General features: G+C 49.9%; 1 protein-coding gene across 1 annotated transcript; it reads right to left on the reverse strand.

Annotated features, from left to right (window-relative positions):
* Positions 1 to 6,066: 6,066 nt before the first annotated feature.
* Positions 6,067 to 23,534, reverse strand: TMEM39A (transmembrane protein 39A). Its single transcript, XM_072138904.1, has 9 exons — positions 23,291 to 23,534; positions 15,560 to 15,747; positions 14,745 to 14,967; positions 12,636 to 12,719; positions 11,982 to 12,136; positions 10,737 to 11,085; positions 10,299 to 10,486; positions 8,476 to 8,596; positions 6,067 to 6,726 (listed from the first exon to the last, which is right to left on the reverse strand). The coding sequence occupies exons 2-9, from the start codon at positions 15,670 to 15,672 to the stop codon at positions 6,493 to 6,495; spliced, it is 1,467 nt and encodes a 488-aa protein (XP_071995005.1). The 5' UTR covers positions 15,673 to 15,747; positions 23,291 to 23,534; the 3' UTR covers positions 6,067 to 6,492.

The following is a 23,534-nucleotide window of genomic DNA, read 5'->3' on the forward strand; positions in this document are numbered from 1 at the left end:
TACAATTCTATGAATAAGTTATAAGAGGCACATACACACCTCAGCTCTGCTACATCTGTGTAAGGAAATCCTCTGGCAATACATGAAGAATGCAGAGCCCCCCTCCCCCCCCCCTACCCAAATATCACTCACATTTTGAGATCCTAAAAGCCTAATTTTTTGTTTTGCTTCCATTCATTTCATAGTAATTTATTTTGTATGATAATTTACATCACCTGTGACATCACTAGTCCAGCCCCAAATAGCTCCACCCCCTTAATCCCCCCCCCCCCTTGCGTGTGCCATTTTGCCTTCCTGATGCATCACTAGCCCCCGGGTCTATGGGTCCTTCTAGCATTAATCCTCTGCTATAACTAGTTTTACAACAGGCTGTAAAGCGAGGTTACATTTTGCGGTGTCCCTCTGCTGACATCTAGTGGCCAATCATATAATAGGTTATAGAAAGAAAAAAAAAAAAAAGCACTGCCAAAAACGTACAAGAACCGCAGGCACTATTAACCCTCCTCCTGCTGAGCCTTAATTATGACAAAAGCTAAAATCATGACACAATTGTTTTATTTCCAGTTTACACGTAGGTTGTGCTCCGGTCACATCCAAATCTGCGAGACGTGGGCAGAGACTTGCTCGATGTTTGAACGCAGCTCTGGTTGTGACTGGAGTATAAACCTTCCTGATAGAACTGGAATCAGCATTAACCTTGAGAACACTAGAATCATGGACTTTTTTTTTTTTTTGTGTAAATACTTTATTTAACGTCACCCTGAGAACAGAGCCGCATGACTCAGCGTGTTGTCTCCATATTTTTTTATAATATATTTAAAAAAACAAAAAAGTTTTAAAAAACTGGAAAAGGAAAAATGGTCGAATACTAAAAAAAGTGTTTTGTAAAAGGTGAAGATCTTATTGGGGTCTGAAGGTAAAGAATGGGGGGAGAAGGGGGGGGGTGTGATAGGAAAATCCCTGAGTGTAAAACCTTCAGAGCCAGAAACACATCCCCAGTGCGCAGAGGGTGCAAGTCATGGTTTGAGCAAAGGGAACTAACTGTCCAGAGGTGAGACCATAGAGACTGCAGCCGGTGTTATGTGCTGCCCCTGCAGTGATGTGGTGTTAGACCTCACACTGCTGTGCTCTGTGCTCTCTGCAGCCAGTGTTATATATCATCCCTGGAGAGATGTGTAATCAGACCTCACACTGCTGTGCTCTGTGCTCTCTGCAGCCAGTGTTATGTATTGTCCCTGGAGAGATGTGTAATCAGGCCTCACACTGCTGTGCTCTGTGCTCTCTGCAGCCAGTGTTATGTATTGTCCCTGGAGAGATATGTAATCAGACCTCACACTGCTGTGCTCTGTGCTCTCTGCAGCCAGTGTTATGTATTGTCCCTGGAGAGATGTGTAATCAGACCTCACACTGCTGTGCTCTGTGCTCTCTGCAGCCAGTGTTATACATCTCTCCAGGGACAATACATAACACTGGCTGCAGAGAGCACAGAGCACAGCAGTGTGAGGTCTGATTACACATCTCTCCAGGGACTATACATAACACGGGCTGCAGAGAGCACAGGGCACAGCAGTGTGAGGTCTGATTACACGTCTCTCCAGGGACAATACATAGCACTGGCTGCAGAGAGCACAGAGCACAGCAGTGTGAGGTCTGATTACACATCTCCCCAGGGACAATACATAACACTGGCTGCAGAGAGCACAGAGCACAGCACTGTGAGGTCTGATTACACATCTCTCCAGGGACAATACATAACACTGGCTGCAGAGAGCACAGAGCACAGCAGTGTGAGGTCTGATTGCACATCTCTCCAGGGACAATACATAACACTGGCTGCAGAGAGCACAGAGCACAGCAGTGTAAGGTCTGATTACACATCTCTCCAGGGACAGTACATAACACTGGCTGCAGAGAGCACAGAGCACAGCAGTGTGAGGTCTGATTACACATCTCTCCAGGGACAATACATAGCACTGGCTGCAGTCTATGATCCCACCTGCTGCCAGGTTCCCTATAACACTAAGATAACCCTTCCTGTCCCGGATCCTCCGCTCTGTTGTGTAATTAGTGTATAAAGCTGTCTGGTTTCTTTCCTATCGGATTGTTTTCGATGTTGTGTTTCGCAGTTATCAGCCGGTGATCGTTTGTTAGCAGGTTTTTTTTTTCTTAATTTCTGCGTCAGCTGCCAAAACTTTCCATGTGTCTTTCGGACACAAAGAACTCGTGTAAATTTCTTCTTCGTGCTGCGAGAGGTCACAAGGTCAAAGCCTAAATTGACCCTATTTGTATCTGTGAAAATGAGACGCTGTGTCCGTACATCCTCGTAGACGCGGAGAGGAGGACGATAATCCCGAGTCTCCGGTCACAAGGGCTGGTGGACTATCCTGCATACTGTACACATGCACCCTCGGCCCGGCTGGGAGTGCATGTGTCACTGCAGATCTTACTCCCAGGAGGGAGGTGGGAGTCCCCCATATACGTAAGAAGGCGACATCTATTGTGTGTCCCGCCCTTCACTTGAGCAGAGACGGGACACGCACCCCCGGCACCAGAGGCCATGGATACCTTATAACATTCCCACGTCCTGTGACCGCCGCCCTTCAGTTTCGTTTATTTTCCATATATTTTTCTTTACCGATTTTGTAAACTGGAATTTTTTTTTTTTTAATTATTATTTTCATGCTTTGAATTGCGTTCAGATGTTGTCCGCTGTACGATGCAAGGACCCGAGGGGTCTCCAGCGCCTTCCCCCTCTCCCAGTATTCATTGAGGGCTCCATCCCCTGCCCGGGGGTCTCCGCATCGTGTGGATTTCATATCAATGCAATTGTTAAAATTTATATTTTCTGTATTTTTTACAGTTAATTATACTGGAATAAAGTTATTTTGAAAAACTGATTCGGTGTCAATGTGTCGTGTGCGGGGCGGGGGAGTGCACCCGGCCGTGGTATCCTCTTCCTGATGTGTGATCCCTACTATTAGGGAAGAAGCCCCCCCTCTCCTAGAGTAAGATGTGGTATCTCCCACATATTTCACCTGCTGGAATGTGGAGAATGTCCAGGACCAAGTATGAGATCACCCGAAGTGCTGCCGCCTGCACCCCTCCACCTCCTGCCCCTGGCCTGGAAGCCGTCATACTGTACAGAGCCGAAAACCTATCCCTCCCATATATCTCCAAAAGCTGCCATGTCCTGTGTGTCCTGACACCTTTCTATCATAGCCAGCAGTGGTCAGGGGTCAGCATGGGCGCTCTGACCCCTCTGTGACTACACCTCCCATACACAGCGAGCTGCCATGTCCTGTGTGTCCTGACACCTTTCTATCATAGCCAGCAGTGGTCAGGGGTCAGCATGGGCGCTCTGACCCCTCTGTGACTACACCCCCCATACACAGCGAGCTGCCATGTCCTGTGTCCTGACACCTTTCTATCATAGCCAGCAGTGGTCAGGGGTCAGCATGGGTGCTCTGACCTCTCTGTGACTACACCCCCCATACACAGCGAGCTGCCATGTCCTGTGTGTCCTGACACCTTTCTATCATAGCCAGCAGTGGTCAGGGGTCAGCATGGGTGCTCTGACCCCTCTGTGACTACACCCCCCATACACAGCGAGCTGCCATGTCCTGTGTCCTGACACCTTTCTATCATAGCCAGCAGTGGTCAGGGGTCAGCATGGGTGCTCTGACCTCTCTGTGACTACATCCCCCATACACAGCGAGCTGCCATGTCCTGTGTGTCCTGACACCTTTCTATCATAGCCAGCAGTGGTCAGGGGTCAGCATGGGCGCTCTGACCCCTCTGTGACTACACCCCCCATACACAGCGAGCTGCCATGTCCTGTGTCCTGACATCTTTCTATCATAGCCAGCAGTGGTCAGGGGTCAGCATGGGCGCTCTGACCTCTCTGTGACTACACCCCCCATACACAGCGAGCTGCCATGTCCTGTGTGTCCTGACACCTTTCTATCATAGCCAGCAGTGGTCAGGGGTCAGCATGGGCGCTCTGACCCCTCTGTGACTACACCCCCATACACAGCGAGCGGCCATGTCCTGTGTGTCCTAACACCTTTCTATCATAGCCAGCAGTGGTCAGGGGTCAGCATGGGCGCTCTGACCCCTCTGTGACTACACCCCCATACACAGCGAGCTGCCATGTCCTGTGTCCTGACACCTTTCTATCATAGCCAGCAGTGGTCAGGGGTCAGCATGGGTGCTCTGACCTCTCTGTGACTACACCCCCCCATACACAGCGAGCTGCCATGTCCTGTGTCCTGACACCTTTCTATCATAGCCAGCAGTGGTCAGGGGTCAGCATGGGCGCTCTGACCCCTCTGTGACTACACCCCCATACACAGCGAGCTGCCATGTCCTGTGTCCTGACACCTTTCTATCATAGCCAGCAGTGGTCAGGGGTCAGCATGGGTGCTCTGACCTCTCTGTGACTACACCCCCCCATACACAGCGAGCTGCCATGTCCTGTGCGTCCTGACACCTTTCTATCATAGCCAGCAGTGGTCAGGGGTCAGCATGGGTGCTCTGACCTCTCTGTGACTACACCCCCCATACACAGCGAGCGGCCATGTCCTGTGTGTCCTAACACCTTTCTATCATAGCCAGCAGTGGTCAGGGGTCAGCATGGGCGCTCTGACCCCTCTGTGACTACACCCCCATACACAGCGAGCTGCCATGTCCTGTGTGTCCTGACATCATAGCCATCAGGGGTCAGTGTGGACATTATTATTTCCAAGCATCATGTGAAATCATGAAGCAGATTTAGAAATAGTCTTTACAATAAATCTTTATCATTGTGCATATACATTATATCTCCTATGCAGACCTATGTCTCTATGGCAACAGACTACAATTGAACCCTGTGTAGTCTGATGCTGCACATGCTATCTCAGAAGCACAAGCAGAAACCAAAGTGACACCTATGCCTGGGAATGTGCCTATGACTAATCCATTGTGTGCATGACACGCCACCTAGTGGGTAGTTTGAGAACTCAACACATTTCTTCATTCAGAAATGGAGGAATGATGACATTTGGTGCATCTCCACCAGCAGCAGAATAGTGAGAGCAGCTCTGGAGTATAATACAGGATGTAACTCAGGATCAGTACAGGATAAGTAATGTCATGTATGTACACAGTGACTCCACCAGCAGCAGAACAGTGAATGCAGCTCTGGAGTATAATACAGGATGTAATTCAGGATCAGTACAGGATAAGTAATGTCATGTATGTACACAGTGACTGCACCAGCAGCAGAATAGTGAGTGCAGCTCTGGAGTATAATACAGGATAAGTAATGTCATGTATGTACACAGTGACTGCTCCAGCAGCAGAATAGTGAGTGCAGCTCTGGGGTATAATACAGGATGTAACTCAGGATCAGTACAGGATAAGTAATGTCATGTATGTACACAGTGACTGCACCAGCAGCAGAATAGTGAGTGCAGCTCTGGAGTATAATACAGGATAAGTAATGTCATGTATGTACAAAGTGACTGCACCAGCAGCAGAATAGTGAGTGCAGCTCTGAGTATATTGCAGGTATTTGCTTCTGTACTAGTAATATCTGTGGTTTCTATCCTGGGGCATTGTGTTGGTTGTATATGATTTGTATACGGAGACTCTTGTTCCATCCATTAATGTAGATACAGAAGCTTCTCAGTCTGCAGCTCCGCCCCCTCCAGGTAATTGCTCATTAACCCCTTGCTGTGTGTCCTCTCTCTGATGTAACTAACAGCTGCCGGCTAATCCATGACAACAGCCCCACCTAGTGCTTGTCCTCAGGTACTGCACCCCATCACTATAGACGGATACATTGTTATTAATAACGAACCCTTCACTTATACAACCAGATGTTTCCTGTGGCAGAAAATACTGTGGACTACTCCCCTCATCATTATTACGGGGGTGCCTTGCGTGCACATATTAATTATTAGGTCTCCTTTGTGGGGTCCTGTGACAGAGAGACTGTAAATTTAGCTATAATTAACCCTTTAACCAGCTCCCTTCCCCCATAGAACACGACACATATCTGAAAATGAAATTTTTTCTTTTTTATTATTATTATTTTCTTTTCAATACTATTAAGCTCTGCGATAACACAGGCGAGTGGCACTGAAGAGTGGGGGGAGGGGCCTCCGGGGGGGCGCTGTGCCCCACATAATACATGGCAGCGCTCCTGCTCTCTTTGGGACATGCACGTCTATAGAGAATTCCTGCGGGTTTTGATTTTTGGTTGTTTTTTTTTTTCCTCCCCCCCGGTGACAACTTCTTCCCGACGAGTGAACACAAAAAAAAAAGAAAAAAAAAAAAAATTTGTATACAAAATATAAAATATCTTAAATATTTATAAACATCGGCAGAAAAAAAATAGAAGTGTATGAAAATATTTTTTCTGATATTTTTTGTTTCCCCTTATTCGCTCCTCTCGTCCTCCTCGAGGTTGACCTCTGACCCCCCTCCGAGCTGCTCGGGGGGGAGGGGTCAGTGGGGTTTGAGTCCGTAGCTGTTGAGGGGGTGGGAATACGCCTTCCCCAATACTATCCTGTCCCGGAGGAGCTTGAACAGGACGTAGTAGTTGCAGAAGAGGACGAGCGCCATGGACAAGGTGTGGTTCCACTTCTCGGCGCGGAGCAGTGAGTACAGCTGGTACATCACCAGGACGCCCTCCAGAACCACCAGGACATTCAGGAGTCGTAACGGCCGGTGGAACAGGAACTGCCGGAGACAAGAGGGAAGACGACAAATCAATAACTAGAATGACCCCCGGACCCCTTCAACAGATTTCACCCCATTAAACTATTAGCCCCTCAGTGGGGGATGAAATGTCCTTTCTAGAATCCCCTCTAAAGTGAAGTCTCACCCATTTACCTATTAAAAAAAAAAAAAAAAAAAAGTTCAAAGTCGCGTGACAAAGAGCAGAGAGGAGTCATATTTTGCCTGAGATGAGTCACTTTTAAGAGGTTTAGTTCAATAGCATCTAGAAACCTGCAGCTGGTGTCGTATAAAATAAAACTACAGTATGTAGCTCACAGAACCCCAAGCCTGGTGCAATTTAAAAGGTGAAATTCTTATTTACCCTTAAAATCCATCATGATAAACCAGGGACACTCATAGATCCAAGATTACCAGTTGGGGTATTTTTCTCTTCAGTCAAGGCCTCCTTACCTCTAAAACAGACTTTTACAATTATGCCAACGAGCTACAACAGGGGGGAACGTTAGCAGAGATATTCCATGCTTCAGATTCACAGGCTGTTACAATGAGCAACAAGTCTCCCTCCTCCCTCTGCATGTTTAATCTAGCAGAAGCAGGAAATGCAGGAGGGGGAGACATGCTCCGCTCATTGTAACAGGTGGTGAATCTACACCATGGAGGAGATCTGGTAACTCCCACCAGAGACCCTCACGCTCATTAGTATAATTTTAAAAGTGTGACCTGCAGATAAAGATCCAGTTCCTTCCTTTTTGTATGTACAACTGCCTGAACGTCAGATGGTGCAGATCACAGAACCACAAGCTGACAGCAAGTCTTCAATTGCTATGGAGTCCTTTTTGGCCGAGACGAGTCATGTTTAGAGGCTGCAGTGGTAGAGTCACACAGAAGCACCTAGAAACATGCTAGTGTCATATTAGCGATAAGAATCTCATCTTTCAGATCGCATCAGGATTTTGGTTCTGTGATCTACACAGAGGTAGAGGCACTTACATTGTGTTGGAAATGTGAACTGCAGATAAAATTCCTTCCTTTTTCTGTCTGTATCCCCAGCCTGATGCTCTCTGAAAGATGAGATTCTTATCTTTAACATGACACCAGCAGCATGTTTTTAGGTGCTAGGAAACTGAAGTTAGAGGTCTCTTGACTCATCTCAGACAAAAATGTCTCTTCTCTGCTCATTGTTACACAACTTTGTAGGAGATTATTTTTTTAATAGATGGGTGAGATTTCACATAAAGGGAATTGTAAAGACACGGTAACACAACTCTAGCGCCACAGACCCTGCTCCCTGGCAGGAATGAAACTGGTGAGGATCATGTGACAGCTGTGACCAATCACTGGTCCAAGAGGTCACATGAGCCAGAGAGGTGATGCATCAGCAGTGACATCATCATTGCAGGTCATGTGATCGCTGAGGGAGCAGGAGCGCCTCATGGGATCGGCAGCATCTCCAGTGCACTGGGGGTGTGTCCTCACACTGCTGTGCTCTTAGCTCTCTGCACCCGCAGGTTTCTGGGTGAATGATACAGCAGTTACTCAGAGGAGAGGGAGGGGCTCACAAAGGAAAGCACAGCAGTGTGAGGACCCGCCCCCAGTGAATTGGAGACGTAAAGAGCCTCCGGCGTCTGTATTTCTACATAATCAGAACTTCTAGGACTTTGCGGCCTGAAATGTGCAGAGATATAATATATATAATATATGATGGAAAATCTTCAGCTGAATAATCAATAATAATCGGGATTTACTCACATAAAACCGGGCGTGCGACACGTCTGACGGCACCGCCACATTGTACGGCCCCACCGCTTTGTATAACGTCCGACTGTGTCGTACCAGGACGCCCTGCGGCCACACCGTGTTATCCGACCAACTGAGGAGAGAGGAGGGGGGAATGGGTCAGAGACAGCGGGCAACACAGAGGGGACCTCCCCCCTGCCCCACAACACGGGCAACACAGAGGGGACCTCCCCCCTGCCCCACAACACGGGCAACACAGAGGGGACCTCCCCCCTGCCCCACAACACGGGCAACACAGAGGGGACCTCCCCCCTGCCCCACAACACGGGCAACACAGAGGGGACCTCCCCCCTGCCCCACAACACGGGCAACACAGAGGGGACCTCCCCCCTGCCCCACAACACGGGCAACACAGAGGGGACCTCCCCCCTGCCCCACAACACGGGCAACACAGAGGGGACCTCCCCCCTGCCCCACAACACGGGCAACACAGAGGGGACCTCCCCCCTGCCCCACAACACGGGCAACACAGAGGGGACCTCCCCCCTGCCCCACAACACGGGCAACACAGAGGGGACCTCCCCCCTGCCCCACAACACGGGCAACACAGAGGGGACCTCCCCCCTGCCCCACAACACGGGCAACACAGAGGGGACCTCCCCCCTGCCCCACAACACGGGCAACACAGAGGGGACCTCCCCCCTGCCCCACAACACGGGCAACACAGAGGGGACCTCCCCCCTGCCCCACAACACGGGCAACACAGAGGGGACCTCCCCCCTGCCCCACAACACGGGCAACACAGAGGGGACCTCCCCCCTGCCCCACAACACGGGCAACACAGAGGGGACCTCCCCCCTGCCCCACAACACGGGCAACACAGAGGGGACCTCCCCCCTGCCCCACAACACGGGCAACACAGAGGGGACCTCCCCCCTGCCCCACAACACGGGCAACACAGAGGGGACCTCCCCCCTGCCCCACAACACGGGCAACACAGAGGGGACCTCCCCCCTGCCCCACAACACGGGCAACACAGAGGGGACCTCCCCCCTGCCCCACAACACGGGCAACACAGAGGGGACCTCCCCCCTGCCCCACAACACGGGCAACACAGAGGGGACCTCCCCCCTGCCCCACAACACGGGCAACACAGAGGGGACCTCCCCCCTGCCCCACAACACGGGCAACACAGAGGGGACCTCCCCCCTGCCCCACAACACGGGCAACACAGAGGGGACCTCCCCCCTGCCCCACAACACGGGCAACACAGAGGGGACCTCCCCCCTGCCCCACAACACGGGCAACACAGAGGGGACTTCCCCCCTGCCCCACAACACGGGCACCACAGAGGGGACCTCCCCCCTGCCCCACAACACGGGCAACACAGAGGGGACCTCCCCGCACCACAACACGGGCACCACAGAGGGAACCTCCCCACACCACAACACGGGCAACACAGAGGGGACCTCCCCGTACCACAACACGGGCAACACAGAGGGGACCTCCCCACACCACAACACGGGCACACAGAGGGGACCCCCCCCCCCCCACTACCATGGATGGGCGCACAGAGGGGACCCCCCCCCACTACCATGGATGGGCGCACAGAGGGGATAACCTACAAACACACAGACACAGGGGACACCCCCACCCCTTCCCACAATGGAACTCAGAGGGAAAAATCCCCAAATCCTCCACACAGAGGGGACATCCGCCACCACCACACGCAACACGGAGGGGACAACCCCATCCCACCCACTTGGCCGCAGAGGGAACTCCCCCTTCCCTGCCCCCAGCCCATGGCGGAGCACACCCCACGGCGGAGCACTCACATATGTTGCGGTGCGTTGCTGTACGACCCCGGTTCTAATTTCTGCCAGCGACCGAGATGCGACGCAGACCTGTGCAGCAAGTCGCAGTATCTGGGCGGCAGCAGCTGAGTGGTCAACATGACGAAGGCGTTAATCCACACCATGATGAGGTGCTCACACGACCAGCGCATGTCGTAATACTGAGTGCTCTGCAACACAAGACACAGGCTTAAGGGGCAACTCCACCTTCTCTACAACGCATCTAACAGCACCACAACTGTCCGCAGGTTGTGTTCAGCACTGCAACGCAGCTTCACTTTATTGCTGCGGCTCCACGACACAACCCAATGACAGCTGGGGCCCTGATGAGGCTTCTTGGTGCAGCTTTGGTGGGGTTTAGAGAAGAAGTGGTCAAGAATGATGGGAAAAGAGCAAAAGGGAAAGTTTTTAGGAACTTACTTTGACGAAGCACAGCGGCAGAAAGGCCACGTAGTAGGCACTGAATAAGGAGTTGAAGAGAACTTCCTTGATCCTGCGGTTGAAGTCGGCCTTGAGGCACTCCACTTCATTGCGTATGAGGTCCGGAGACAGCGGGCAGCTGTGAGAGGGGATGGAGGGGGGCGAGTGGAACTGCTCCCTCAGGGAGTCGCGCAGGAGGGAGAGGAAGTCTTTGGGTCTGACGAGGCTGGCCACGCCATTAGCACCGTCCTCCACCAGCGAGTCCTGCACCAGGTATCCGCAGTCTGTGGGCAGAGGCTGCGATCGGTTGTCTTGGTGAAAGCAGCAGAGAGGTACATAAACACCGAACCTGCAGGGGGCGACAAACACTCCATCACATCCATACAGGCGGCAGACGACTACTCTCATAGAGCTCCCCCTAGGGGCCGTCCACAGGATTATAAAGAAAGGGGGCGGAGCAGACTACACAGTGGCTGCCTGTAGTCTGACACCAAGAGGCGGCCCGTACACACAATACAGGAAACTATGTGACAAGTTGTTTTTTTTTTTATTTAAGGTTAAAAAAATGTATATATTGTGTTTTTTAAAGTTCTTTATATTTGTTTATATTTTTATCTTCATTTTTTACGCAAATTCATTTTTATAATAAGATGCAATAAGAAGCTTCATACTTAAAAGGATTTTCCAGGACTACAAATACAGAACTATCCAGGTGGATGTCAGTATCAGATTGTTGGGGGGTCCTGCACTAAGCCCTCCCTTGCACAGAATAAGACAGGAAGCAGACAGCGCCGTTCTCTGTGTTGTGGCTGTACTGAGTCGCTGCAACTTCACTGCCATTCAAATGCAGTAACCTTGTCTGGCCACTACACATAGAACGGCGCCATCTACTTCCTATGCAGATCTCTTTGAAAGCAGCTAAACTTGGGGGAGCCTGGGTGTCAGACCCCAAACAGTCTGATATTAGGGATCTTTTTGATGGATTTTTATACATTTAAGCCACGACTATCAATGGTTATAACATTGTTATAAATTCTTTGTACTATTAAACCTTGTCCCTTCTATGATCTTATGGGTGTACAAAGATGGTGGACACGAAGGCTGTCACATGGTGTGGATGAACTCCTCGAAATCGGTCATTTAGGGAGGTTGACCTTCTAAAAGGGGGCAGCCATGTGCAAAGGTTTCACTGTATATGCATGATTGGGTGGGAAGAGGTTAATGCGACCTTCAGTTGACACTTACGGGTAGCCCAGGAAGAGCAGGTTCAGAACCGAATGGTTGCGGAACAAGTTGACAAGGGTCCAGCAGAAAACCCACCCGCAGAGCGTGAGCAGGACCAGGCGGGCGGTGATCAGAGCGCCATACTGGACCATGGATGCCGATCCTACCTGAGAAGCCTGATGGAGAGATAAGAGGTCACAGGTCACCACCAAGGAGCCTTTACCGTCCAATCAATATCCATTCTGAGGATTTTAGGGAAACAGCGCCGCACATGTCCGTAGGAAGTGTCTGGTACTACAACTCTGCTTCATGTAGATAAAATTGAGATGCAATACAACACATAACTCCATGGAATGCTAATTATGGACAATCCCTCTAAATCTTTATCACAGGGTTTAGAGCTCCAGAATATTAAGCATAAAATACTCCTATTCCGGATATTCCCATTGGTGCTGTATGATGCCGTGTACCATCACCCAGCTTTTCTAAAAAAGAAAAGGCCAAGAAATAGTAAAGTGATTATTTTCACCGCAGGGCCCCTACAGGCAGAGAGTGGTACTGCATGATGCCCGAGAAAGATGTTCTCTGAAGGGGGCTCACACTAGGGATATCCAAAAGTCATCGCTATATACATTGGTACAGGCCACCCACCCAGACTAAGGGAAGAGCACCTACCTGTGAAATGAGGGCCCAGACCAGGCGCCGGGCCAACATTACTGTGATGAAAGCTGCCAGGTGATAGTCAATGAGGTGGAAGTTCTGCAAGAAAAAGGGTTTGGTGTCATTTAAGTGGACCATAAATGCAAGACGTGTGCAACACTAAGGTGACCGTGAAAGATTCTCACAGCTGAGGGTTTGCTACAATTGTATCCAGTCTGTACAATCCTTTGCGAGTTACCATAAGAGAAGGAAATCTATCTCCCGTTACAATGTATCAGCGCAGGATTGTCTGCACGGCGGAGAAGTTAGACTCGAACTCAGATTCCTCAATTTCCTTAACTCCTCCACCAAAATGGTCACAGACTCAGACTCCTGGTCCCTCCGGCAGGGGCTGAGATAACTGCATTTATCCTTCCCAGTGTCTTATGCCTCTGCTCTGTAGTGCAGGAGCATCACTACTGAGCATGTACATAAAGTGCAGCCACATTCATTTCATCTAAAAGCCTAGAGGAGGATGCACAAGCTGCGCTGACAGACCACATGAAGCCGAAACCTGCTGACAGTAAGAGTCCAATGAGCTCCTCCGTAACTGATGGCAGATCATTGGTGCAGGAGGACGGGGAGCGGTGAGTGCAGCTCAGAAGTCCTCACTGCCCCCGGGCCCTCTCCTGCCGCTCCGCTCTGTGTCCCGACTCTAAACACTGGTTGTATGCAGCGGAGTCAGGATACAGAGAAGAGAGGACCAAGGAGAGGTAAGTACTTGTCAGCAGTAATGTCCTGGTGCAGCCACATACAACCAGCACAGGACACAGAGTTGAGAGGCGCAGGGGAGGAGAGGAGAAGCTGCAGTGTTGCGGCGCAGGGAGGAGAGGAGAAGCTGCAGTGTTGCGGCGCAGGGAGGAGAGGAGAAGCTGCAGTGTGCGGCGCAGGGAGGAGAGGAGAAGCTGCAGTGTGCGGCGCAGGGAGGAGAGGAGAAGCTGCAGTGTTGCGGCGCAGGGAGGAGAGGAGAAGCTGCAGTGTTGCGGCGCAGGGAGGAGAGGAGAAGCTGCAGTGTTGCGGCGCAGGGAGGAGAGGAGAAGCTGCAGTGTTGCGGCGCAGGGAGGAGAGGAGAAGCTGCAGTGTTGCGGCGCAGGGAGGAGAGGAGAAGCTGCAGTGTTGCGGCGCAGGGAGGAGAGGAGAAGCTGCAGTGTTGCGGCGCAGGGAGGAGAGGAGAAGCTGCAGTGTTGCGGCGCAGGGAGGAGAGGAGAAGCTGCAGTGTTGCGGCGCAGGGAGGAGAGGAGAAGCTGCAGTGTTGCGGCGCAGGGAGGAGAGGAGAAGCTGCAGTGTTGCGGCGCAGGGAGGAGAGGAGAAGCTGCAGTGTTGCGGCGCAGGGAGGAGAGGAGAAGCTGCAGTGTTGCGGCGCAGGGAGGAGAGGAGAAGCTGCAGTGTTGCGGCGCAGGGAGGAGAGGAGAAGCTGCAGTGTTGCGGCGCAGGGAGGAGAGGAGAAGCTGCAGTGTTGCGGCGCAGGGAGGAGAGGAGAAGCTGCAGTGTTGCGGCGCAGGGAGGAGAGGAGAAGCTGCAGTGTTGCGGCGCAGGGAGGAGAGGAGAAGCTGCAGTGTTGCGGCGCAGGGAGGAGAGGAGAAGCTGCAGTGTTGCGGCGCAGGGAGGAGAGGAGAAGCTGCAGTGTGCGGTGCAGGGAGGAGAGGAGAAGCTGCAGTGTGCGGTGCAGGGAGGAGAGGAGAAGCTGCAGTGTGCGGTGCAGGGAGGAGAGGAGAAGCTGCAGTGTGCGGTGCAGGGAGGAGAGGAGAAGCTGCAGGGTGCAGGGAGGAGGAGAGGAGAAGCTGCAGTGTGTGGAGCAGGGAGGAGAGGAGAAGCTGCAGTGTGCGGTACAGGGAGGAGAGGAGAAGCTGCAGTGTGCGGTGCAGGGAGGAGAGGAGAAGCTGCAGTGTGCGGTGCAGGGAGGAGAGGAGAAGCTGCAGTGTGCGGTGCAGGGAGGAGAGGAGAAGCTGCAGTGTGGAGAATCCCATTTTATCACAGCACCATAGCTCTGATTGAGAGGAATGTAGATACTAATGTAACAAACCCTCCGCTGTATAGACACAGGTTGCAGATCTGCTCCATACATGGTATAATGATGCGACTCACCAGAGAGGTGCAGGAGGCCGGGTGATTGTACGGATACCACCAAACCGTCTTATAGATGTTTATGTACTGGATGAAGAGCGACACCAGAAGGTAGATGAAGAAGAGGAACTCGAAGAGAAGACTCCCGTCCAGCGGCAGATCAGGGATGCGGCAGTGACGCACCGGCTCGGGGGTGATCAGGGCGGTTATCGGAGGGGCGGAGAGGCCAACAGCGCTGCCATTCCTAAATGAGAGACAAAGAGGCGATCAGATCCCCCGATGTAAGTGTAAGAGAACTTTACACTTACACCTATAACATCATCTCCTTTCTATTGGGCCCCATAGGCTTGTGCATGGTCAGGATGTAATACCACACTTAACCTGTAGTGGCCGCTGCTGGGAAAAAGAACTCTGTGATCGGCTGTAGACACCGATAGCCGATTACCGAGTGTGGATAAAGTCTAGAGAAGTTCAACTTATCCGAACGTTTATCACATTGCAAACAGGTTGTGTTTTTCTAACAATTTTACGTCCATTAGGTGGCGCCATTCTCGTTAGATGATCCTTGATTTCTCCATAAAAATATTTTCTCAAGTCACAATGTGATGACATTGACGCCCCCCTCCCCCTACCCGGGCCAACGTCCTCCAACGTTTACCAAGGCCAAAAATGTGAAATTGGGAAATTCCAGCTTCTGAATGAGTTTCGATTTCGTGGTGTCACATGTCCTCCCCGGTGCAGCTTTCAGTTCCTACACGAGGGGAGTGTCCCTGGCACGAGGGGAGTGTCCCTGGTGTATGGAGGTCTGTAGGTTTTGGGACACTTCGGGTTCTCACCTGTTTCTTAACCCTGTGCCATTGCCACACGTGCCGCCAACCAGAGTCTGCAGTGAGGGCAAAGCGGATCGGCTCAGTTGCTGCCGGCTTGGACCCCTTCTTCCGCCGGGCATGACAAGGTACCGGTACACATCCAACAGTCAGCGCCAGTCCGACACATACAACACAGCGAGCGGGAAGATTCAGCTCTGCAGGGACAGAAACAACATGGGATTAGTTATTAGGATTAGTATATTTTGGAGTGTGGGAGGAAACCGGAGGACCCAGAGGAAACCCATGCAAACACAGAGAGAACATACAAACTCTTCATCATTTCCATTCAAATAACTCCGCATTATACTAGCCCCGCCCCCACCAGTTCTTCACAGCAGTAAAGAGACGCTTTACTGTCAAGGCAGGAAGTGACATCATCATTCCCCAAAGAGCTCCGTCCCTTCGGCCTTTGACGTCAGAGATAACTTCTCAGAACACCCCACATCTTATTATGTATCAACAATAATCAGCGTTTATACAATCCCTAAAGACATCAGAGCGGAATACGCAGAAGAGTACTGCAAAATCCTGGAATATAAAACCATTTCACAGTCCTGCTGCTACTAACAACCTTCTCAAAAGGTCCGTTTACACATCTCTCCAGGGACAATACCCAACACTGAGTGCAGAGAGCACAGCAGTGTGAGGTCTGATTACACATCTCTCCAGGGACAATACATAACACTGGCTGCAGAGAGCACAGAGCAAAGCAGTGTGAGGTATGATTACACATCTTTCCAGGGACAATACATAACCCTGGCTGCAGAGAGCGCAGAGCACAGCAGTGTGAGGTCTGATTACACATCTCCCTAGGGACAATAAATAACACTGGCTGCAGAGAGCACAGAGCACAGCAGTGTGAGGTCTGATTACACATCTCCCTAGGGACAATAAATAACACTGGCTGCAGAGAGCACAGAGCACAGCAGTGTGAGGTCTGATTACACATCTCTCCAGGGACAATACATAACACTGGCTGCAGAAAGCACAGAGCACAGCAGTGTGAGGTCTGATTACACATCTCTCCAGGGACAATACATAACACTGGCTGCAGAGAGCACAGAGCACAGCAGTGTGAGGTCTGATTACACATCTCTCCAGGGACAATACATAACACTGGCTGCAGAGAGCACAGAGCACAGCAGTGTGAGGTCTGATTACACATCTCCTTGGGGACAATAAATAACCCTGGCTGCAGAGAGCACAGAGCACAGCAGTGTGAGGACACACCCTCAGTGCGCTTGGAGAAGCTACAATCCTAGAATATAAATCCATATATCACAGTCCTGCTGCTACTAACACCATACACAAAGGTCTGATTACACATCTCTCCAGGGACAATACATAATTGCAGCTGCAGTCTGATGGGTCACACCTGCTGATGGATCCCTTTAACATGGATAAATGTAACCAAATTGACGCTATCCCTTTAAATCTAGCCAAGCGTTTCCAGACTCAGACGACGGCTGTACATCATGGGGTCAGTGGTCAACTCCTGCTTTATGTTCTTGGCAGGAGGACTGCAGAATCCATCGCCCTGCACTTCCCGGAGAGGATCGGGCAGACGCTGTGCTGGAACCACAAAGTATCAGAACCAGAACCACAGGACGTCCTCAGCTCAACCCAAGACTTCTCTATGTCTGCAACAAAGGAATTACCAGAGGGAGAACCTGTGGGTCTATAGGGTCAGGAGATAGAAAGTATCTACAGAGGACCGAGAGAGGTCACAGGTCAGGAACAATGAAAGAGAATTTACAAAAATTGGTGAGAAGTCAGTTACTAGATAAGATGAAGGGAAAAACTGATAACAACCCCCCCCCCCCCTAAATTATAACACTCCAGCTCTATAATAAGCCAGAGACTAGGAGCTCAGTAACAGGGTAAAGATAGTATGTACATGTCTATCAATGTACAGATATGTGCAAGACATCAGATATAGAAGAGCTCCCTCTTAGACCTGCAGGTCCATCAACCAAATGCCTCCGACAGCAGCAGAATAGTGAGTGCAGCTCTGGGGTATAATACAGGATGTAACTCAGGATCAGTACAGGATAAGTAATGTCATGTATGTACACAGTGACTGCACCAACAGCAGAATAGTGAGTGCAGCTCTGGGGTATAATACAGGATGTAACTCAGGATCAGTACAGGATAAGTAATGTCATGTATGTACACAGTGACTGCACCAGCAGCAGAATAGTGAGTGCAGCTCTGGGGTATAATACAGGATGTAACTCAGGATCAGTACAGGATAAGTAATGTCATGTATGTACACAGTGACTGCACCAGCAGCAGAATAGTGAGTGCAGCTCTGGGGTATAATACAGGATGTAACTCAGGATCAGTACAGGATAAGTAATGTCATGTATGTACACAGTGACTGCACCAGCAGCAGAATAGTGAGTGCAGCTCTGCAGTATAATACAGGATGTAACTCAGGATCAGTACAGGATAAGTAATGTCATGTATGTACACAGTGACTGCACCAGCAGCAGAATAGTGAGTGCAGCTCTGGGGTATAATACAGGATGTAACTCAGGATCAGTACAGGATAAGTAATGTCATGTATGTACACAGTGACTGCACCAGCAGCAGAATAGTGAGTGCAGCTCTGCAGTATAATACAGGATGTAACTCAAGATCAGTACAGGATAAGTAATGTCATGTATGTACACAGTGACTGCACCAGCAGCAGAATAGTGAGTGCAGCTCTGGGGTATAATACAGGATGTAACTCAGGATCAGTACAGGATAAGTAATGTCATGTATGTACACAGTGACTGCACCAGCAGCAGAATAGTGAGTGCAGCTCTGGAGTATAATACAGGATGTAACTCAGGATCAGTACAGGATAAGTAATGTCATGTATGTACACAGTGACTGCACCAGCAGCAGAATAGTGAGTGCAGCTCTGGGGTATAATACAGGATGTAACTCAGGATCAGTACAGGATAAGTAATGTCATGTATGTACACAGTGACTGCACCAGCAGCAGAATAGTGAGTGCAGCTCTGGAGTATAATACAGGATGTAACTCAGGATCAGTACAGGATACGTAATGTCATGTATGTACACAGTGACTGCACCAGCAGCAGAATAGTGAGTGCAGCTCTGGAGTATAATACAGGATGTAACTCAGGATCAGTACAGGATATGTAATGTCATGTATGTACACAGTGACTGCACCAGCAGCAGAATAGTGAGTGCAGCTCTGGAGTATAATACAGGATGTAACTCAGGATCAGTACAGGATACGTAATGTCATGTATGTACACAGTGACTGCACCAGCAGCAGAATAGTGAGTGCAGCTCTGGAGTATAATACAGGATGTAACTCAGGATCAGTACAGGATAAGTAATGTCATGTATGTACACAGTGACTGCACCAGCAGCAGAATAGTGAGTGCAGCTCTGGAGTATAATACAGGATGTAACTCAGGATCAGTACAGGATACGTAATGTCATGTATGTACACAGTGACTGCACCAGCAGCAGAATAGTGAGTGCAGCTCTGGAGTATAATACAGGATGTAACTCAGGATCAGTACAGGATACGTAATGTCATGTATGTACACAGTGACTGCACCAGCAGCAGAATAGTGAGTGCAGCTCTGGAGTATAATACAGGATGTAACTCAGGATCAGTACAGGATAAGTAATGTCATGTATGTACACAGTGACTGCACCAGCAGCAGAATAGTGAGTGCAGCTCTGGGGTATAATACAGGATGTAACTCAGGATCAGTACAGGATAAGTAATGTCATGTATGTACACAGTGACTGCACCAGCAGCAGAATAGTGAGTGCAGCTCTGCAGTATAATACAGGATGTAACTCAAGATCAGTACAGGATAAGTAATGTCATGTATGTACACAGTGACTGCACCAGCAGCAGAATAGTGAGTGCAGCTCTGGGGTATAATACAGGATGTAACTCAGGATCAGTACAGGTTAAGTAATGTCATGTATGTACACAGTGACTGCACCAGCAGCAGAATAGTGAGTGCAGCTCTGGAGTATAATACAGGATGTAACTCAGGATCAGTACAGGATAAGTAATGTCATGTATGTACACAGTGACTGCACCAGCAGCAGAATAGTGAGTGCAGCTCTGGGGTATAATACAGGATGTAACTCAGGATCAGTACAGGATAAGTAATGTCATGTATGTACACAGTGACTGCACCAGCAGCAGAATAGTGAGTGCAGCTCTGGGGTATAATACAGGATGTAACGCAGGATCAGTACAGGATAAGTAATGTCATGTATGTACACAGTGACTGCACCAGCAGCAGAATAGTGAGTGCAGCTCTGGGGTATAATACAGGATGTAACTCAGGATCAGTACAGGATAAGTAATGTCATGTATGTACACAGAGACTGCACCAGCAGCAGAATAGTGAGTGCAGCTCTGGGGTATAGTACAGGATGTAACTCAGGATCAGTACAGGATAAGTAATGTCATGTATGTACACAGTGACTGCACCAGCAGCAGAATAGTGAGTGCAGCTCTGGGGTATAATACAGGAGGTAACTCAGGATCAGTGCAGGATAAGTAATGTCATGTATGTACACAGTGACTACACCAGCAGCAGAATAGTGAGTGCAGCTCTGGAGTATAATACAGGATGTAACGCAGGATCAGTACAGGATAAGTAATGTCATGTATGTACACAGTGAGTGCACCAGCAGCAGAATAGTGAGTGCAGCTCTGGAGTATAATACAGGATGTAACTCAGGATCAGTACAGGATAAGTAATGTCATGTATGTACACAGTGACTGCACCAGCAGCAGAATAGTGAGTGCAGCTCTGGAGTATAATACTGGATGTAACTCAGGATCAGTACAGGATAAGTAATGTCATGTATGTACACAGCGACTGCACCAGCAGCAGAATAGTGAGTGCAGCTCTGGAGTATAATACAGGAGGTAACTCAGGATCAGTGCAGGATAAGTAATGTCATGTATGTACACAGTGACTGCACCAGCAGCAGAATAGTGAGTGCAGCTCTGGGTAAACCTACATTAGTAATAATATCCAATCAGAGGACAGGATATCACACATAATCTGATAGTTTTCTCCTTAGTCTTGGGGAGAGGTAAATACTTGATATCACAAATGACTCCCAAGATAAATATTGTGACGCTTCGCCCAGAAGAGAAATAATTGCGCTATAGGACAGAGATATAATGGGTGGAAAATGTCACTAACAATCTGAAGGTGAATTTTTGCACCACTAGGGGGAGCTCTCTGTTTTCGGCCTCCATTCATTATAATGTTATGACCTGGAAACCATCAGCAGGCAGGTCTCACACTGTTGTTGAGTGTCTGGACAGATAGTAATAATTTTGGTCAGGAGGTGTCTCGCTTACACTCTAATCAGAGCGCCAGGACTCTCTAGACATCAGTGTTCTGTGTCTTACAGATAATTACTGCCGGATAATCGCATCTTGTGAAATCTTAGCAAACCACGAACCGTCTGCTTTCGAGGATTTACAAATTGGCTCCGGGTCACTTTCCTACTACATAGCAGAGGCCACACCCCCACACACAAAGGGGCGGAGTTTCACACCTGTTGACAGTTGGATACAGCTTTTGCAGCTACGATACAAACATGTAACAATATTCATTCTTTTTAGATGAAAAAAAATTCTCCATGCAGGTGCTCATCCTGCGCTTCCTGGTTCATGAATAGAATTCAAGAACTGCAGTGATGACTGACAGGGAAAAAAAATGATTATGTTTTTGGTGGACTGTCTCCTCACCCCTCCACAGGAGGTCATGTGACCAACAGGGGGTCAAGGTTTATTTACCTGGCGCACCGGGCATGGCGCCATGGGTAAGGGCACCCCGGAGCACAGGAAGCACACAGCCAAATCCATCAGTTAAGAGCACTTAAAGGGGATGTCCACTGCAATGACAGGCCCCTTTGGTCGTCCTCTAGTCACCACCAGAGCTGCACACACCAGACTTCTCAGAATACAATCTGTAACTCAATATTCTGCCCCCGGGGGCTCATCCTGCAGAGAGCGGCGGCGCTGAGCGTGGGCAGGAAGATGCCAGAAGCAACAAATCTCTGCACGTCCAAAGATACGAGATTAATGAGGAAAAAGCTACAGAACAGGAGCGGGCGCTGCGGCACTACAACCCCCAGCATTGCCCCCACACACTGCGAGAGCCTAGAGGGGAGGCTTAGATACATCCAAACCACCGAGGAGGGAAAGCGACCGCGCTGCTGAGCACAGGCTCCACGAATAGAATGAAAGAACCGCAGTATAGACTGACACCATAGCAGCATTACAAGGGACAATGATGGGAGTTGTACATCTCAGAGGGGGATGTGTCTAAAACTGATGACTGGGGATGAATGGAGCTCACAGCATCAATAAGCACCAGCCTCCCGCTTCATGAATCTAATGCGAGAACCGCAGTATGGACTGACACACATACAACAAATGTCCAGCAAATGACATGCAGGGCTGGAGGAAAGCTGGGTGGCATCTCTTGTAGGGAGGAGATTGTGCAATGTAATATATAAATCTGCTTTCTGTCAGTGAACGGAGACGATAGGGACCTGATCACAGCGGAGGGTTTGTTGCAGTTCAAGCCGTAAATTAAACACATCAGCAGCTCTCGGCTGTCCTGCAGCTTCGTTGCAATGTGTCGGTGCGGGTAACATGACTGGGGACATTCTTCTTTCCAACAAGAGGGGAATAAGGACCTGATACTGTTCACTGCTGAGGGTTTGTTGCAGCTTAATCCAAGTCTTATGTGAATAGATTAGATCAGCAGCTCACATCTCTCGGTTGTCCTGAGGCTTCGTTGCAATGTGTCAGTGCAGGTAACATGAATGGGGACATTCTTCTTGCCAACAAGGAAGCAATAAGGACCTTATACTGCTCACAGCTGGGGGTTTGTTACAGATCTATCCAAGATACAAAGTAGAGTTAAACACATCACAGCAGAACACATCTCTCTGCTGACAGTTTGTTACAATGTATCGGTGTCCAGAATGTTCTGTAATGATCCAGTGTGTATATATCTATAAGAGGGATGTGTATCACAGTACAATTACAACTCCCATCCTGCACTCACTAGTTCCCTACCTGGATACCCTGTGCAAAACTACAACTCCCAGCATACCCACAGCAGATGCTTCTCCCGCACTGGCGATAGTAGAACTACAACTCCCAGCATGCCCACAGCAGATGTTTCTCCCGCACTGGAGATAGTAGAACTACAACTCCCAGCATGCCCACAGCAGATGTTTCTCCCGCACTGGAGATAGTAGAACTACAACTCCCAGCATGCCCACAGCAGATGCTTCTCCCGCACTGGTGATAGTAGAACTACAACTCCCATCACGCCCACAGCAGATGCTTCTCCTGCACTGGCGACAGTAGAACAACAACTCCCAGCATTCCCACAGCAGATGCTTCACCTGCAATAGAGATAGTAGAACTACAACTCCCATTACGCCCACAGCAGATGCTTCTCCTGCACTGGCGATAGTAGAACTACAACTCCCAGCATGTAATGGGCATATACCAGGTGTATGGATGTGTTCTGCACCGTCCAGCTGTTGGGGAACTACAACTCCCAGCATTCCGTGGCAGTGTCCACCTGGCCGGGCATGCTGGGAGTTGTAGTCTGCACCTGTGGTGACACCTGAGTGTAGGTGCGGGCAGGTACTCACACATGGAGGGGCAGCGGCTCAGTCATCAGTAGCAGCGGGTGCGGAGCGCGGGGCTGTCTGCCGCATGTCGAGCCCATGCAGGGTGCACGTCTTGGGGGAGGGTTGCAGGGGAGCGGGACACCCCTCTTCCTGCAGCCTCGGTCTCCCCAGCTTTCTGCTTCCCTTTACTCTCCGCAGCTGCCCAGGAGAGACGTGGCAGAGCAAAGCGATGGCGTCATCAGCCGGCGCCGCTCCGCGCATGCTA

Source organism: Engystomops pustulosus, chromosome 2 (genome assembly GCF_040894005.1).
Source record: "Engystomops pustulosus chromosome 2, aEngPut4.maternal, whole genome shotgun sequence".
Taxonomy (NCBI): domain Eukaryota; kingdom Metazoa; phylum Chordata; class Amphibia; order Anura; family Leptodactylidae; genus Engystomops; species Engystomops pustulosus.

Bases quoted from the DNA above. Each gene is read 5' to 3' on its own strand.
- TMEM39A (XM_072138904.1), bottom strand. From the start codon at position 15,672: ATGCCCGGCGGAAGAAGGGGTCCAAGCCGGCAGCAACTGAGCCGATCC. The intron at 11,086-11,981 runs GTAAGTGTCAAC...CGCCCCCTGCAG, and splicing joins CTGCTCTTCCTGGGCTACCC to GTTCGGTGTTTATGTACCTC. The intron at 6,727-8,475 runs GTGAGTAAATCC...TGTCTCCGGCAG, and splicing joins TGTCGCACGCCCGGTTTTAT to TTCCTGTTCCACCGGCCGTT.